General features: G+C 34.6%; 1 protein-coding gene across 1 annotated transcript in view; it reads left to right on the forward strand.

The window, feature by feature from the left end:
• nonC (serine/threonine-protein kinase Smg1) overlaps positions 1-18,170 on the forward strand; it is a 1,124,353-nt gene that overhangs the window by 657,110 nt on the left and 449,073 nt on the right. The window contains exons 46-48 of the mRNA XM_090398044.1: positions 4,262-4,530; positions 8,632-8,805; positions 11,687-11,786. Coding sequence (XP_090254170.1) covers positions 4,262-4,530; positions 8,632-8,805; positions 11,687-11,786 — 543 coding nt within the window. The remainder of the gene's footprint in view (positions 1-4,261; positions 4,531-8,631; positions 8,806-11,686; positions 11,787-18,170) is intronic.

Consider the following 18,170-nt stretch of genomic DNA (forward strand, 5'->3'; position numbering starts at 1 on the left):
TCTTCTTTTCCTTGTTTGCCTCTTTAACTTCATGATTCCACCATGGAGTTCTGATTTTTCTATCCTATATAGATAACTTCTCCACATGCCTCTCTGGCTGAATCAATCAGTCATTGCTTTCTTTGAGTTTTGTGTCTGAATCTCCAAGATTTGGTTCTTACTTTCAAACTCTTTCATTTTTTCTTCAATGATGTTTGTATATTTCAGTCTACAGTTCATCTCTGGAAGTTTCTCAACCTTGATTAATTTTGAAACTTTTTAAACACTCTTCTTTTCAATATGAAATTCAATTTTATCCTGCTCAAAATTAAATAGTGACCACTTCCTATTTCAAATCCTCAGTATACTCTTGTGTCCTTAACTGTTGGGAAAACATCACTCTCAACTATAACATATATATTCAATAAGATTTTGCTTATTTCTTGCATTTTCTCTCCATGTGAATTTATGCACATTTTTATTTTCGAATATGGTGTTAGTAATAACTAATCCATGTCCTGAACAGAAATCCAGCAGTCGTTTACCATTATTATTAGCTTTGTGCTTTTCTCCAAATTCTTCCAAAACATTTCTGTATGTCTGTATCCTTATTAAACTTCTTGATTAGTTTCTATTTCTCCTCTTATGCATTATTTTTATATATGTTCTTAAATTCATTTCATAACTATTTTAGATAGACTGTATCTTCTATTTCATGATTTGTAAATGATGATTAAGTCTAAATATCAGACATTTTCTTTGGATTTTATTGGATCATGATTCTTAATAAATATATGTATACAATCATCAACCAGTTTCGCGAGCTTGGGTCTGTCTGGCTTCTTCAGGACGAGAATGGTTACACTAACATTAAATGCTACAAGAGAAGAATGCAGTAACGACCTTAAAGTCAGTTAAAAAAACTTGAAAAGGATGTGCGACATTAAGAGCATAAAGCGTGGAGAATTAATCATTGTTAGTAGATCTCGTTTTATAGTTTTTTTGCGTAATTCAGTTCTGTTGAACATAGTGAATTTATAAAGCTTTTCCAAATGTCTTTTAATATCATGCCTTGATTTCTATTGAGATTGTCTGCTGTACGGAGTACCACTGCAGCTTCTTTAAAGTTTCTACATTTGAAATCTTCTTCAATGTACGGCATGGAGCTGTTGTTCCAATCATTGGAATGGCTCAAAATTGAGAAATGATGGGCTAATCCTGAGGTGTTTGTTCTGTTGTTGTTGACATCTCTGATATGTTCTTTTTTTCTGATTTCTAGGCTTCGTGATGTTTGACCTACATAATTCAGTCCACAGGAACATAGGATGTTGTATACTCCTGCATATTTGTAGAAAGCGATGCTGTCCTTAGGAGATCTTAACATGTACCTGGCATGGAGCTGTTGTTCCAATCATTGGAATGGCTCAAAATTGAGAAATGATGGGCTAATCCTGAGGTGTTTGTTCTGTTGTTGTTGACATCTCTGATATGTTCTTTTTTTCTGATTTCTAGGCTTCGTGATGTTTGACCTACATAATTCAGTCCACAGGAACATAGGATGTTGTATACTCCTGCATATTTGTAGAAAGCGATGCTGTCCTTAGGAGATCTTAACATGTACCGTGCAGTTAAAGGCAACCCTGATGTTGAAAGACTTAATGATTTTTGCTATTTTGGTGGAGACTAAACCTGCATAAGATATGACGATGTGTACTGTGTCACTTGAGGTTGTCACTGTGAGCTTTTTCTATAGAGAATCTTTTGAATTATATTTTGTGGATAACCTTTTTGGATAGAGTTTTTGATATGAGTGAGAGCTCATCAAGTAGATCTTTTTCTTCTGTGACGATATTTATTGCTCTGTTTTTGAGCATATATATATGATGCTAAGACAAGTCACATGCTTAACTGGGACACCTTCTTGCCTTATAGTCAAAAGATCAATGTCATTCTAAAGGAAATTTACCAAAGCAAACTCTTCACCACAATAAACTATTCTCATTATCTCTAATATTTTCATTATAGTTAGAGTCAACTATATAAAATTATATTCCATCAAGCTGGAGTTAATGGAAATATTTAGTCTTCTTTTAATTATATATACTCACTCAGTACAAATCAGGTTTGGCACTGCATTTCATCATCACCAGCAACTGAACCCAGGTCTGTTGCAACAGATATATTTTATTGTGTTAACCTCCACTTCATACCAGCTAGCCTCAGGCTGGCTACTGGATGGAAAACATAATTACTATTGTTGCTTTCATGTATTGCTATCCTAACTTGTCTCAAATCATTGAATATCATTAGTAATATTCCTCCTCTCCTGTCTGTTCTGTCCTGCCAATACATACTACAACACATATGCTTGATCCAAGTTTCATCTGACTGTACACCAAGTTTCAGTAATACCAACAATTTTAGGCCACAATGTATTCACTACAGCAACAAATGAACCCCTTTGTTCCTGATGCCCCCTGGCATTTGTTTATAGACATTGGTTACCGTGTGACTTTTTCTTATACTTACATCTGCTTGGCCCAATTGAACAACGTTCTCTTTTCCTTCTCTACATACACCCAAATGTCTGAATCCAAAGCATACATTTCCATGGTGCCAGATACGTGATCGTGCTGACTGCATTTGTATCATTATATTTGCAAACTATGGTTGATTTACACACACACGCATGCTCATGCACGCACAAGAGAAGATCGGGAGAAAGCGTATGATAGAGTACCAAGGCAAGACGTCTGGAGGTGTCTGAGGGAGAAGAAGGTACCAGAGAATGTCAGGCTGGTGCAGGAATGGACAAGAGTTTGGACCTGCCTGTGAGAGACAGAAAGTTTTCCAGTGACAGTTGGCTAGCATAAAGGGTCAGCATTAAGTTCGTTCCTGTTTAATATTGTGATGGAGGTGGTGACAGAGGAGGTGAGAGAAGACTCGCCTTGGATAAGTTGTATGCACATGACATCGTGCTGTGTGCAGAATCAAGAGAAGAAGTGGCAGCTAAACTGGAAAGTTGGAGGAAAGTACTGGAAGAGAGAGGTATGAGACTGAGCAGAAGTAAGACAGAGTATATGTGTTGCAATGTGGATGGCAGCCAGGAGACAGATCTGGAGTTGGAAGGAAATGCCATCAGGAAGGTCAGTGACTTTAGATGCTTAGATTCAATAATAAAAGAGGATGGTGAGGCTGAGAAGGAAGTGGAATGCAGGATACAAGCAAGATGGAGGAACTGGAGAGATATGACTGGAGTTCTATGCAATAAGAGGGTGCCGATCAATCTAAAATGCAAAATGTACAGGAGAGTAGTGAAACCAGCTATGACGTATGCTATGGAAACTGTGGCCCTGAGGAAAAATAACATCAGCAGGATGTAGGTAGCGGAGATGAGAATGCTTAGGTGGATGTGTGGTGTGACCAGAAAGGATTATCTGAGAAATGACTATGTAAGGGGAACGGTGAAAGTTACGAACTTAGGAGCAAAGATGCAGGAGGCAAGGTTGAGATGGTTTGGTCATGTGATGAGGAGAGAGGAAGAGTATGTGGGAAGAAAGATCATGCAGATGGATGTGCAGGGAAGGAGGAAGCACGGGTGGCCAAAGAAGTGATGGAGGAAGTTGGTTGTGGAGGACTTGAGGATGAACTTGGATGTGGCTACAGCCCAAGACAGGAGGTTGTGGAGGAGGCTCATTACAAACAGCGACCCTACTTAAGTGGGAAAAAGCTGCAGAAGAAGACGAAGAAGAAGAACAAGATTCCCATTACTGATAGCTTGTTTCAAATTTTGGTCTTATAATTGCTGTTCTTTCATTAATAAAAGTGTGGTATTCTGAATCCAAATTTGTATACTTCCTATTATTTAAAGATCCTTTGTCTACAGGCAGAGAATGAGTCTTACGTCCAATAATATCAGTACTTGAGCTCTGCTGATGCTTTCTACAAATAGTCACTTGTTGTTATTATGTTCCCCATTAAAATCATTATATAAGCTGTATTGTTTTGTTTTTTTTAACTTAAATGGTAAAAATTACTATTCTTAAAAAAAAAGGCTGAGCTAAAAAGGTTGCTAAAAGTTTAAATAATAATAAGTTTGCTTCACTCTTTGTTTAAGCACAGATATAAAGCACTAACCCATTTATTCCAGTTGTCTAAACTCCTCATGATGATGCCAAACATAAATGTCAAAATGTTAGGTGTATAATTTTCATTATGAAGTTATTTATTTTTCTTTTTTAATAGAGGAGAAGCCATTTGAATTTGACATATTTATTTTCAGGGTACATTTCGTGTTTCTTGTGAACATGTGTTAAAAGTTTTAAGAAAAGGTCGTGAAACACTCCTCACTTTGCTTGAGGCATTCGTGTATGATCCATTAGTTGACTGGACACCAGGAAGTGAAGGAGGATATACAGGAGCAGTGTATGGAGGAAGACAGGCATGGGCAATGGAATCAAAACATACAAAACTGGAAATGGAAAGGGATATTGCATGTTCTATGTTTGCTATACGTGTAGCAGAAATGAAAGGAGATTGGCTAAGAAACAGGTAAAGATTTTTGTGTGCTTGCTAATTAGTGTTTGAAAAATAATTTGGTCCATATTCTTGCACAAAGAAAGAGGTTTGTAACTCAGCAAATATATTCCTTTATTATTTATTTATTTATTTTATTTTATTTTATTTTTTTTTGTGAGCGGTGAGGAGGATTCTAAACCAATCTTTTGGAATATTGCCTTAAATATAATGTATTTGGGCTGATAAGGTTATACAATCATGCTGAAGTAACCTAGTTATCTTTCCCTTGTCAATGCACTAATTTTTTTTAATCATCTAATTTAAAAAATAAAATAAAATAATGAATAATTTTAGAATACTTGTCTAATACTAATCTGATGTGATTTCTATAATGCAGTGATTGAGTTATTTAAAGAGTAAATACAATATAACCAATTTCAGAACATCAAGAAGACTTATCTGGAAAAAATGTTGTATTCTTTATTAATTAATACTTGTTTTCCTGAAATTTTTGCTATGGTAGAAGCTGATAATACAAAAAGGAAAGGTAGGAATGAAGTAGATTGAAGAGAAATAATACCTTCTCTTAACCAATAGTGAAAGGTTGTGTGATAAGCTTTAAACCTGATTTGATGAGACCTCATTAAAGGTCAAAACCAGTCTGGGTGGCGATGCTTCCCATAATGCATGTCCATAAGGATATGTGTGTTACATTATACAATACTAAGGCAGTTAATGTGAAGTCATTAGCCTCTATATACAAGTAGCCCAGTCATGATGTTATGTCACTTGCAAATTTATATTCGATTACAATTGGATAAATGATTAAACCAAGAATATAATTTCTTGGCATCTTTAATTTATACTACTGCTAAATAAAGTTTTGAATATCCTGACATTCTCTTGACTGTTCGTTTAATAAACACAAACACTGTCTCAGACAAAAATTTTACTTCAGATAGCAGCTCAAATCAACTCACACACACACACACACACATATATATATATATATAAGTGGATGATCAATATCTTCTCACTCCAATACAATCTTTCTTTCACTCCCCAGGGATTCATTTGGCAATAATCCCCCCCCCCCCCCCCCTTTTCCTCACCAAAAAAAAATTAAAATCTCTAAGATGCAATAACTATTTAACTATTATCAATGGTGACAAAGGAAGAGCAACTGTAATTATACATACCTCTTATTTCAACAGAAAAATATCACTTCTATGCCAACAAACCACATAATTACAGTAATAGATTAACAAACTGTATCCTCTCTTTGATAAAGTTATCAGTCTAGAGAAGGATGCCATCAAAAAACTGAAGACTCTTTTTGTTATAACAAAAAGAGTCTTCAGTTTTATCTCAACTTTTAAGCTTTTAAATTGGCAATTCCTGCACTTTTATTTATAGTAATAAATAAATAAAATAAAATAAAAACAGATTTTGTGACTGAAGTTTAAAACTTGTCTTTACAGACTGTTCATATCATGGTCAGTTTGATAACTACCCTTTGTTTATGATTGTTTCACCATGATGTGCTTAGAGTTCCTCTTGCCAAAACTCTAAGCACATCATGGAGCCAACACTAACCAGAATCTTCTGGTCGAGCATTTATCTACTTCATCAGTACCACTTCAAATTTGAAGAGTGCTGGAGCACATTATTGCATCACTCAAAAATTGAATCATGACTTCCTCTCCTTACTTAAAATTTGGGAAAGTATAATTATTTTTTTGTCATAAGCAATATTTTTTTAAAATCAAATATCTTGCTATCTGCTGTACCATAATATACTAGCATGTGGCCCATATCATTTTGAAATTCATTGTCATTGTTTTGCCTTTTTTGAATTCTCATTGCCTTACAGGGATTTGTTAGGATTCAAAGTGTAATATGTGTTGATAGTTCTTACTAATTTTTTGTGTATGTGTGTTTCAGTCATCATTGTTTAGTGTCTGTATTAATGATATTGTGGGCAGATTTAAGTGGTATATTCAGTTACAGCTGATCATGCTTAGCCAGGTAGAGCAGTAAGGAATAAAACTGATTCAGAATTCCTGCAGGTGGATTTTTCTAGGTTGGTAAATGACAGTGAACATCATTTCTGTCTTGCCAAGTAAATTTATGCATGTTGGGCAGGTAATATTATTGGTTAGGATGTTATATTAATATAACATTTGTTGGAAGTAGTCTGCAAAGTTAGAGGAGTTTATGAGTCACATTGGTAAGGTGGTTAAGTCATATCATTGGATAACAGCACTGTTAAAGAGAAAACTAACTTATAGATTAACAGAAACACGTATTCATAAGAATAAATAATTATAATTTTATTATTGCAAATATTTTGACCTAAAACTAACACATCATCGTCAGTGCACAAGCACATTCATATGAATGTGCTTGTGCACTGACACATTCATGCAGCATAAGCACATTCATATGAATGTGCTTATGCTGCATGAATAATGGAATTTTGTTCCTTTTTGCAGATCTGTGCCACATGTTTGAACTGTCATACACTGGGTGGTTACAAAATAAAGTTAAATTAAAGTTAAATCTAAAAGTAAGAATAAGTGAAATAAATTAAAATAAAATTGAATATAATAAAATAATAATAAAATAGTTATTGTTACAGGTGTCGAGTGTATAGGATATAGTATTTTTAGAAAGGATAGACACGATAGAAGAATTGTGTGTAGGGGGGATAATGATATCAGATAATTTGAGTCTGTTTAGACTAGAAAGCTGTCACTTCAATACTGGTAACAATTTTCCATGTGGCAGTGAGTTCAAAGCCATCTGTGGTGAAGTTGAGTTTAACAAGATCAAATACATAGTGGGGTGTTGTTACAGAACTAATGGATCAGATGCTAGTGAAAATGAAATGCATTACCAAATAAACAGATGGATGTGAAATAAGTAATCATCATGAGTGTCTTTTAATTATCTGAACATTGATTGGGTAGCAGCGAAATCTCATGAAAAGAATGAAGCAAATTTATTGAGCTTTCGCAAGACAACTCCCTCAAACAGCATGTGGCCAGAGGAACTCTAGGTCAGAGAGTGTTATATCTGATTTTAGTGTTATAAGTTACACATGACTGTTCTGGCTCTGGTTGGTGATGGCAATCATGCTGTACTGACTTGAAATTGCCTAAGTATATGGATGTTCCATTCAGAAAAAGTTGTATGCTGAACTAAAAAGAAAAAAAGTATGACTAACTGAGGTGCACACTAGGTTCTTTTCTATGGTACTGGATGAGAAGGATATTGCTAGTGCATGGGGAGCATTTAAAAAGGTACTTAATTGATACAATATCAGAATGTCTCTGGAGTTCAAAAAATAAATAGCATTGGAGTGAAATTGATATATAGTCTTGTTAATTCTTAAGAAAAAGTTGATGTGGAAACAATATTGTGTGCATAACTGATGTCAGTTATGAAAATTATAAGAAGCAGCCAGAAGAGTTACATCTATTATACTTAAAGCTAAGTCTGAATATGAAAAGACACTGGCTCGGCATGCTAAAGACAACCCCAAAAGAATTCTGTCATTATATTGCAAGTAATAGAAAGAAAGAAAGACACAGAAAAGATTACTCAACTAATGGGTGCCAGTTTTGCTAAAATCTCCAACCTGATGTGTGCAACATTGAGCTTGCTGGTTGATGAAACTGAGGTATTAGGGAGTACTAGAACTGTTGCATAAACTGAATAAGAATTCAGCAATAGAGGCAGCGATATCGGCACAGATGCTAATAAAAGAGTGTTCAGTTGAATTGGCTGTTCCTTTGACCAGGCTATATAATTTGAGCCTCAGAACACAGATGGTTCCACAGGATTGGAAAGAATGTATAATTCCATCGCACAAGAAGTGGTGCAAAGACTGATAGGTGTAACTATAGACCTACCAGTATCTCTGGTGTGGTGGTTAAAGTACAGCTGTTCTCTCCAGTGGGATGGTAGTACATGCTCTACTTATTCAGTAAATAGTCTTTAACTATAAACAAGAAGGGTATATGTTTAAACTAGTATTATTAGTGGTTGAAAGAGCATTATAATAATTTAGAAATGAATATTTATTATTAAATGGTATATACTTACTTGTTTGTTTTCATTTATGCATAGAGATGATCTCCTTTCTACACTTCCAAAATTAGAAAGTTTTTTAAAATCATGGCTTGATGCTCAACTTGATCTTCAGTCTGCTGAAACACTTCTTCAGGAAGCATGTCAAGAAAAAGCTCTACTAGAAGAAGCTCAGATGAATCTCAGCCATTCCCTTTATACTTTGCCAAAAAGGTATATTTAATATTTGCATATTATTCTCACCCCTCTACTTCCCTCTCCTTCCTTCCTTGTGGCTAAGCTCAAAAAAAGAAGGTTTTGAATGAGGCAGTTGCAAAAAATCAGTCTTTTTTTTGTTGTATACTCCTCTATATACATATCCGGCATACTGATATGTATATACAAGAGTTGGTCTTCACATGCATGTTAAGGCCAATTGTTTAAGTTGATTTTCTTGTTTAACTGCTTCTGTCATTGTAATTATCTTAATCACATGAATATTGAACTTCTTTGAGCTAATACAGTAATTCAAGGAGCATAGAATGATAGTAAATCATCACAACATAAATTAATGGGTATAATGTTTGAAATTTCTTTTTTATATTTCCATTAAATGTTAACATCTGATGATTGATATTTTTATCTTCCTTTCTTCCTTAACACCTAAATCCATCTAAGTAGGGCTGGAGCTCCAGGGCTCTGGCTTCTACTAACTTACATATGATACTTTTATCAAAATTTATTTGGCATGAATGATGTTATTATGCAGGATGATTTACAGTTATCATTACCAATTTTTTTAGACAGGAATTTTTATTTTGTGTTATGTCCAAAAAATACAGATGTTATTAGTTCCTATGTATTTCTTCCTCACATGGCATTTGCTTATTACTGATGTCTTTGTCACAACTGAGTAAAAAAGCAAACAAACTCTCAGAATTTGAAGAAAGCAATAGTTTTTGTAATTCAGTACAAAATCACTTAAATCATTCATGAAAAAATAAATAAAATAAATAAGAATAAAAGTAAACCATGAACATTTAATTATAATTACTTCCCAAAACTTTGAGATATGCATGCAGCAGAATGGTTGAGGTTTGCTTGGTGTTATGGAGTTTTATGTTTCAAGGAAGAAACATCAAATGTATTTTACTTTTAATTAATATAAATTGAGTTAATTTTAATTATTTTAAATATGTTTTACTTCAGAACCCTGGTTTGATTTCATAGAATCTGTGACTAATGTTATTGGCATGGTAAAGGACAGTCTTACCACAATCAAAGAATTTGATGATATCTTGGAGTCTAATTTCAATAACACAACTCATCTCTGAAATAATGAGGTTGACTGAACAAGGTAATAACACCAGGCAATGGCAGAAGTGATAATTTTTGCTTGGTGGCTGGTAGAATAGAGAGCAGTTTTTAAAGTGGTTTGATAGTTGTGCATAGATGAAATTCGTGAAGATCCCATGGTATTTGTTTTAGTGTTTTTTTAAGGTAGCATATGGTCACTTTTTTAACATCCATTTGCGGTCTGTTTGAGGGATGATGTTTATTGATAATTCTCTGGATATTCACCTCATTTACAAGTATATTCATTAGCAGTCATAGAGATTATTATTTTGAGTCAGTCAAACAGATGGAGTTAGCTTTGTATATTAGAGGTTTGATAATACCTATCATCGGTAATGGATGATGGTGTGATGAAGGATGAATTTATCTGCCAGTAAAAGAAGGTTTTTGATCAACAGTAAATCAAATATCATCTGTAGAGGTACAGATTATGAAAGGTTTCTGAAAGGAAAGGCTTTGTTAGATATTAGTTTAGTAGTGAACTTGATGGAGGAGTATATTGAACTTATTTCATCTAGAAATTTTAATTGGCTATGAGGTAGATCTCTGCTGATTTCTCTATAAGCATGTCTATCTGTAAGTAAAACATTGAGTTTATGATTTTATTCTGTAGTATTCATTTGAACAGTGACATTATCTTTATTAGCTCTATTGATGATGATGTTGCTTTTGCAGCGTAAAGAACTAGCAATTCTGAAAAAGTTATATTTAATCACATACAAACATGGGCAGGTACTGATCAACATCTGTGCGCATAAATTTCCAAATTAATCTGAGCTTTCATTTAAAATTGGCTTGTCTGGTTGAAGTTAATGAATTCCATAAATTAATTCAAAATGCTTCTGGCTAAGAGTTTTAAAGTGTTGTTCTCTTTAATGTGAACATTATTTATAAAAAGAACTGTTTCTTGGTATAATGCTTCTGCTCCGTTAATAAGGCCATTGTTAACTTTTAAATAAATTCATTGCTCGGTGACGGATTTGATATTCTACTTTACACAATTAGGAATAATATCAGCATTGCAGCAGCAGTGTGTAAGATATGTGAGCTTCTTTCATAAATTAACTTTTCTTTCTTAGTATGCTTACGAAATCTTTGTACTTGCCTGTATTGTTCACCTAGAGGCGAGTAACTAGACATTTTAATGGAACATATGTTGTAGACCTTCTTCCTGTTAACTTTATTATGATTCTGCACTGACTGACCATACTGCTGTGATTACAAACACTGGACTTCATCACATTCTTGGAATCTGATAGTTTGGAAGTGTTCACCATACTATTGACACTAACTGAATTTTGGAATTAAAGTAAGTTTTTGCATTTTAAGTTTTGTACCCAGATTTAAAGAAAACAGAAGAAAAAAATGAAGCTCAGCTTCCAAAAAAAATTTAATAGTGAAATATTTGGCAGAAGGGTTTGCCTCTGCCAATTTTTTCACTAGACTTTCCATAAATTATGAATCTGGTAAACCATTGCATGATTGCAATTACTGAATTTGAAGAATTTGTTATTGATGATTTAGCCTTCCCTATCTCCTCTGATGAATCCTCCATTTAATAAAGCAGGAGAAGAATCATTTTTGCTCCACATATTTTCTAGCTGATTATTTTACTGGTTTACTGATAAGTGTACAGAAGCAACTGTACACTCATGTTTTGTTATTTATTCCAGGTTATTAAATAATTACATCTAAGTTTATTTAATAGTTGTTTTTTTTTTGTAAAAATTTACAAATTAATATGATTTTTTTTAATTAGATTTGAGGACTGTGCAGTTGTAAAAGGAACAGTAAAATCAGCTAAAGAAGCTGTAAAAGAAAAATTGGCTGAATGCAAAAAGTGGAACAGTCTACATGGTGTAAGTTTCTGATTAGATTTTTGTGTTAATGGTATCAGTTTAATATGATTTTTTTATTCAAATGTTATTGAGTTATATAATTTTAAGTTGTTTACCAAATCATTTTGGTTCTTAAATCTTTTTATAAACAGCACATAATCTCTTTATTTCAATGAGAAACTAGGATACTTTCTTAAGGAAGAAAAAAGTCCTTTCCAATAACAATAAATCATTCGAAATAGTTCCCCCCCAACATACATCTTTCCCTAACAAAAACTACCCATAGCACTGACATTTTGATATATTATTTTTGATTGTGCTCAGAAAAAAATTAAACAATTTACAAATGCATGGCTGAACCACAACTTGTTTATACCTATTTGGAAGCTATTATCTCCATTCTTCCATAAATAAAAACTTCTCTCTCTCTCTCTCTCTACTACCACCTATGCATATGCTTATTTCTGTGCGTTTATGAACTGTGCTACTACAAGGAGTCAAGATGTATCTGCCATCTGAAAGAAATACATCAAAAACACAATATTTAATAGAAATTACAAGTTTAGCTTTAGTAGATTATGCTCTAAAAACACTTCACTAGCTAAAACTGAAAACAATCATCATCAAATTCCTGCCATCTACCCTCAAGGGGGTGTACAGGATATAATAGTACTACATGATAAATTTACATCATTACTAACTTCCTATTTACAATTTTCCTCCAAATCAGTCTGTCACCTGTCAAGACTCCAAGATTATCAGATCTTATATTTCTATCGTCTAAGGCACTTTGTACCATATCAATCCACCTATATCTTGGTCTTCCTCTGGGTCGTTTTCCTGCCAACCTGGCACAGAACACATGTTTTGCAAATCTTTCTTCGCCCATTCTGTTTAAATGACCACACCACCTGAAATTAGCTCTCTTAACGCATTCCTGGATGCTGACAATGTCAAGTTCTTTCCTAATATCCTCGTTTTTCATATGATATTGCCATTGATGCCATCTGTTCACACCTCTAATCTTTCTCAGGACTCTCATTTCTGCAGTCTCTAGTCTTTGGTCAAGTGTTTTACTTCTGACCCAGCTCTCAGATCCATAAGTTAAAACTGGTTTGAACACTGTCTTTTATACAGCTAATTTAGTGTTCCGACTAATTTCTCTCTTATTCCATATGAATTTATTCAATTGACTTCCTACTATACCAGCTTTATTGATTCTGTTGTCTATTTCCATATTTAATTTACCATCTTAACTAAAAATCTTGCCTAAGTAGGAGAAATGTTTTACTTGTTCCACAGGTTCTCCTTTCACAATGCAGTTGACATTTTCAATGATTCTGCCTATTTTCATTGTCTTTGTCTTTTTATTGCTGACCTTTGTACCATATCTATTACAACAGTTATTCAATTTAGTCAGGGAATCTTGCAAACTTGTAGTGGATTTATTTAGAAGTATAACATCGTCTGCATAAAGCAAAGAGCTGACATTAACATCTCCAATTTTGATATCATGTTTAATATCACTTTCCTTCATAATGTGATCCATATAGATAATGAATAACAGAGGGGATAATGTACATCCTTGTCTCACACCAGATTTAACATTAAATCATCTTCCTGCACTTCCTTCAATTCTAACTGCTGACTTACAACTCAAATAAAGACTGAGTGTTGCTTGATATAATGCCCCTTTGACACCATATAACTGTAGCATTTTGAATAGCTTCTCTCTTGGCACCTTGTCATATGCCTTTTCCAGATCTACAAAACTTAAATACAGATCTTTGTTATCTTCCCATGATTTTTCGTGCCCAAGTAGTTGAAATGTTTTACTTGTCACACGGGTTCTCCGTTCACAATTGTTCGCTGATGATGCAAAGTTGGGTAGGGCAATAGTGAATGCAGAAGATGTCAAAGTCTTGCAGGATGACTTAGATAGATTGGAGTTCTAGGCTAAGGAGAATGGATGTCAATTTAATGGACAAAATGTAAGGTTATGCATTTTGGGGTGAAAAGATTAGCAGCAGTATACCACATTGGTGGAACTGTACTCCAAGAGATTGATGAGGCCAGGGACTTGGGAGTGTTGGTGGATAGGGAGATGAAGTTTAGGGGGCACATTGTAAAAGTAGCTAAATCAGCTCATCAACTCACTTGGTTGTTGAAAAATACCTCGACGAGCAGAGACAAGCAAGTTATTGTACCTCTGTACCGAGCCTTGATAAGACCTCATCTCGACTACTGTGCCCAGATTTGGTCACCTCGGTTCCTTCTTGATGGGGAGGAGGTGGAGAGGATCCAGAGGCGAGTGACTAAGATGATAACAGGTCTATGGAATGAACCATATGAGAACAGGTTGAAGATTTGTGGGTTGCAGAAACTAGTTGATAGGCGGAGGAGGGGAGATATGATTAAGACATTCAAATTGCTAAAGGGATTCTATAGGATTAATTCAGAGGATATTTTTGAGATCAGGACTGGTGGTGGGAGAACTAGGGGACACCTATGGAAGCTGGGCAAGAGTATGGTTAGCAGGGGTGTTAGAGCTGGGTTCTTTACTTTTAGAATGGTAAATGAGTGGAATAAGCTGCCAGAGTCTGTTGTGGGTGCTATGACAGTGAGTGAGTTCAAGGCAAGGTATGATAGATTCTGTGAGAATGTAATCGCATAGTTGTGTGGACATGATGTTTAGGGCCTTCCTCGATGAGTCTAAGGACTCCTGGAGTCGCCCGAAATAATAATAATAACAATGCAGTTGACATTTTCAATGCTTCTGCCTATTTACATTGCCTTTGTCTTGTTATTGCTGACCTTCACACCATATCTATTACAACAGCTATTCAATTTAGTCAGAGAATCTTGCAGACTTGTAGCGGATTTATTTAGAAGTATAACATCATCCGCATAAAGCAAAGAGCTGACATTAACATCTTCAATTTTGATATCATGTTTAATACCACTTTCCTTCATAATGTGATCCATATAGATAATGAATAACTGAGGGGATAATGTACATCCTTGTCTCACACCAGATTTGACATTAAACCATCTTCCTGTACTTCCTTCAATTCCAACTGCTGACTTAAAACTAAAATAAAGACTAAGAATTGCTTGATATAATGCTCCATTGACACCATATAACTGTAGCGCATTGAATAGCTTCTCTCTTGGCATCTTATCATATGCCTTTTCCAGATCTGCAAAACTCAAAAATTGAGAACTTTGTTATATTCCCATGCTTTCTCCACTATTTGTCGTAAAGTGAAGATCTGATCAAGACGGCCTCTATTTGGCCGGAATCCAGCTTGTTCTTCACCAAGCTTTTCTTCTACAATTCTTCTCATCCGTTTCTCAAGTATACTTCCATATATCTTACCAGGAACACTCAGTAGGGAAATACCTCTGTAATTATCGCATTCAGTTTTATTTCCCTTTTTATACATGGGTAGTGTGAGAGCTCTACTCTATCATCGGGAATTCATCCCTTTGTCCAGACCTTCTGAACTATGCAGTGCAGTCACTGCAAGACTTTTATACCACCATACTTCAGCATTTATGGTCTAATATCATCTACTCCTGCTGCCTTTGCACATTTCAAGCCTTTGATGGTTTTTTCTACATGAAGTATGGATATGTATTCCTGACTGTATGCATGTTGAGTGTTTTTTTACCACTGTGCTATTGCTGCTTGTTTCATTTAGCAATTTCTCGAAGTAATTACTCCATACTTCAAGGATATCTTTTTCTCCTGTTTTCATGTCACCTTTATCATCTCTGACTCCTTTTACAGTATTCTTTCTTCCATTTCTAAGCTTCTTCAACAAACTGCAGAATATTTTTCCACCTTCTTGATATTTATTATCCATGTTCTTGACAAAGTCCTCCCATGACTTTCGTTTAGCTAATTTTACATAGTGTTTAGCTTTCTTACATTTGTCTCTGTATTCTCTAAGAGCACAAGCTGACTTATTTGCCAGGAACGTTTGATATGCTTTCTTCTTTTCCTTCACTGCCTCTTTAACTTCCTGTGTCCACCATGGAGTTTTGATTTTTCTGTCCTTGCAGACAACCTCACCACATGCCTCTGGCTGAATCAATCAAGGTTTTCTTCAAGGCTTGCCACTGAATCTCTAAAGTTTGGTTCCTGTTCTCAAACTCTTACATTTTTTCTTCAATAATCTTTGTGTATTTTAGTCTACAGTTCACATCAGAGAGCTGCTGAACTGTCCTGAGCAGAAATCCAACAAATATTTGCCATTATTATTAGTTTTACTCTTTTCTCTAAATTTTCCCAATATATTTTTGTATGTCTGACAATCATTTCCTACTCTGCTACTTAGATCCCAACAAGGACTAACTTTTCCTTTTTCGTGCCAGTTGCTTTCTCTGCGACCATAGGCCCAAATAAGTCTCATTGTCCAATACCCCATTCTGATATTCGCCCACATTACACTACTTGAGACAGCCTGCCATTGAAGAAGATTAGCCTCGTATTTTGTGTTGAATACTATGGCTACTCCTTCTTTTCCTTGATTGTCATTGCCTGAATATAACATTTTGTATTTATTGCTCAGAAAGATCTCACCAGATTTTGTCTTTTTTTTTTTCAGTGACCCCTATTATGTCGATCTGGTACTTATCTAATTCCTCAGCTAGCTCCATTTCTTTGCCATTCAGGCTTCTTATGTTGATAGTACCGATCTTTAACTCTGGTTTTGTTGAGTTGGGATGTTTTTTCAGATTTGTTCCTGTACCTGACTTTTCGCTGTTCACTCTGGTTCCCTGGTGAATACAACAGGGGGCGTTGTTTAACCGGGCGACGCCCTAGCCGGTATGAAATTTGTCATGTTGTACCATCATTTTGTAATTTGTTTTAACCAATAAGAATTACAATTTGGTCAGCTAAATCCCAAATTGCCAGTCCATCCTCGTTCATTCAGTATCCAGGTAGATGCCCAACAGGGTGCAGCACGAAAAAAGATGAGGATTGGACATTAGGTCAGAAGCCCTGGTCGGTTCTCTGCATTCCTTTAAAGGCTATGTGGAGGTCTCCTCTCAATTATACAGCTTTGACCCTTAAGCACCCCAACTATAAAAAAAAAAACTGAAAACAAAAATACCTAAAATAGGAAATTGATTTGATATCAGTCCTGATACTGATAAGTATCGAAAACCTAAATAAGTATGTTACCACAAACTCCAAGGAATTTGAATACTATGGAAAATTATGCTACTGGTATTAAATTTGATATTGATGTCTGAATATTAATAGTGTCCTTCGAAAAATATCAAATATACACATTTCACACATTCACAAAATGTTTCTAGACAATAGCAGCAATCCAGGTGTAATGATACTGAAATTGTAAGAACTGCATGCTTTATTCACATGTTGTAGTTAGCAATAATTCTGTCAATGTCATATTTAATAGAAGTGTATAGACAAATAGTAGCACATTTTAATCTCATGCATGCTCAAAATTAAATTTCAGCTGTATAAAATTAATTCAAGATGTACCTACTAGGTAAATCTCTACTTTTTTATATGCTACAAAAAAAACAACAAGTAAATATTTATGAAATTAACAATTTAAATAATTCAAGCCATTAGCAGCATGTTCTGTAGGATGAAGTTAGTTTTGGATTTATGCATTTGGGTAATCCATATATCTGAGGTGGAAGGGTAAATTTTCAGATTATTTAATTCAGGGGCTATGAAGTAATATATTTAAGTAATATTTTTTAATGCTTTATTCTGGGAATTAGTTGATCATATTCTGAAGTTCTGTAAGTAGCGTCTCATAGTAGCATGTTCATTTTACAGCTTCATTCATTAGCAAAAGAGATAAGTGGAAATACCATTAATGGGGACTTAACTGCTAACCTTAAATAGTTTAAAAAATCCAATTCCTGCCTGCAAATCTGTCCTACAGATGTCTGAGTGTATTCGTTAGCACACTTCAAAAAAGAGCTGTTTTCTGTTGTTAACTCAAAATTTGAACATTCTTTCTGACATATTTGGTAAATCTGCTCATGAAGAATGTCAAAAAAATAAGAAATAAACACATGAAACTATAACCTTTAAATATGCAATTGTCAGCTTAGATTCAGCCTATTCAGATTGTACTCAAACATTTCTTCTAAATGCCTCAAACAAAACAGCCATTTATTGGTTACATTACAATAGTTTTTCAGATCTACTACTGATTCCCAAAAAAAAAAGTCTGTAAACAATAATCATTACTAATCTTTTCAGTTTTGCCATCCATATCAATTGTTTTCGTTTGGGAAGACACATCTCCTTGCTGTGCATTATGGGAGATACTGAGATAAGGAGTGATGGGAGCTTGATCTACCTTTACCACGAATTGGCTCAGTCCTGAAGATACTTCAGGCACAAAC

This window comes from Typopeltis vanoorti, chromosome 9 (genome assembly GCF_054136105.1).
Source record: "Typopeltis vanoorti isolate ZY-2024b chromosome 9, IOZ_Tvanoo_1.0, whole genome shotgun sequence".
Lineage (NCBI taxonomy): Eukaryota > Metazoa > Arthropoda > Arachnida > Uropygi > Thelyphonidae > Typopeltis > Typopeltis vanoorti.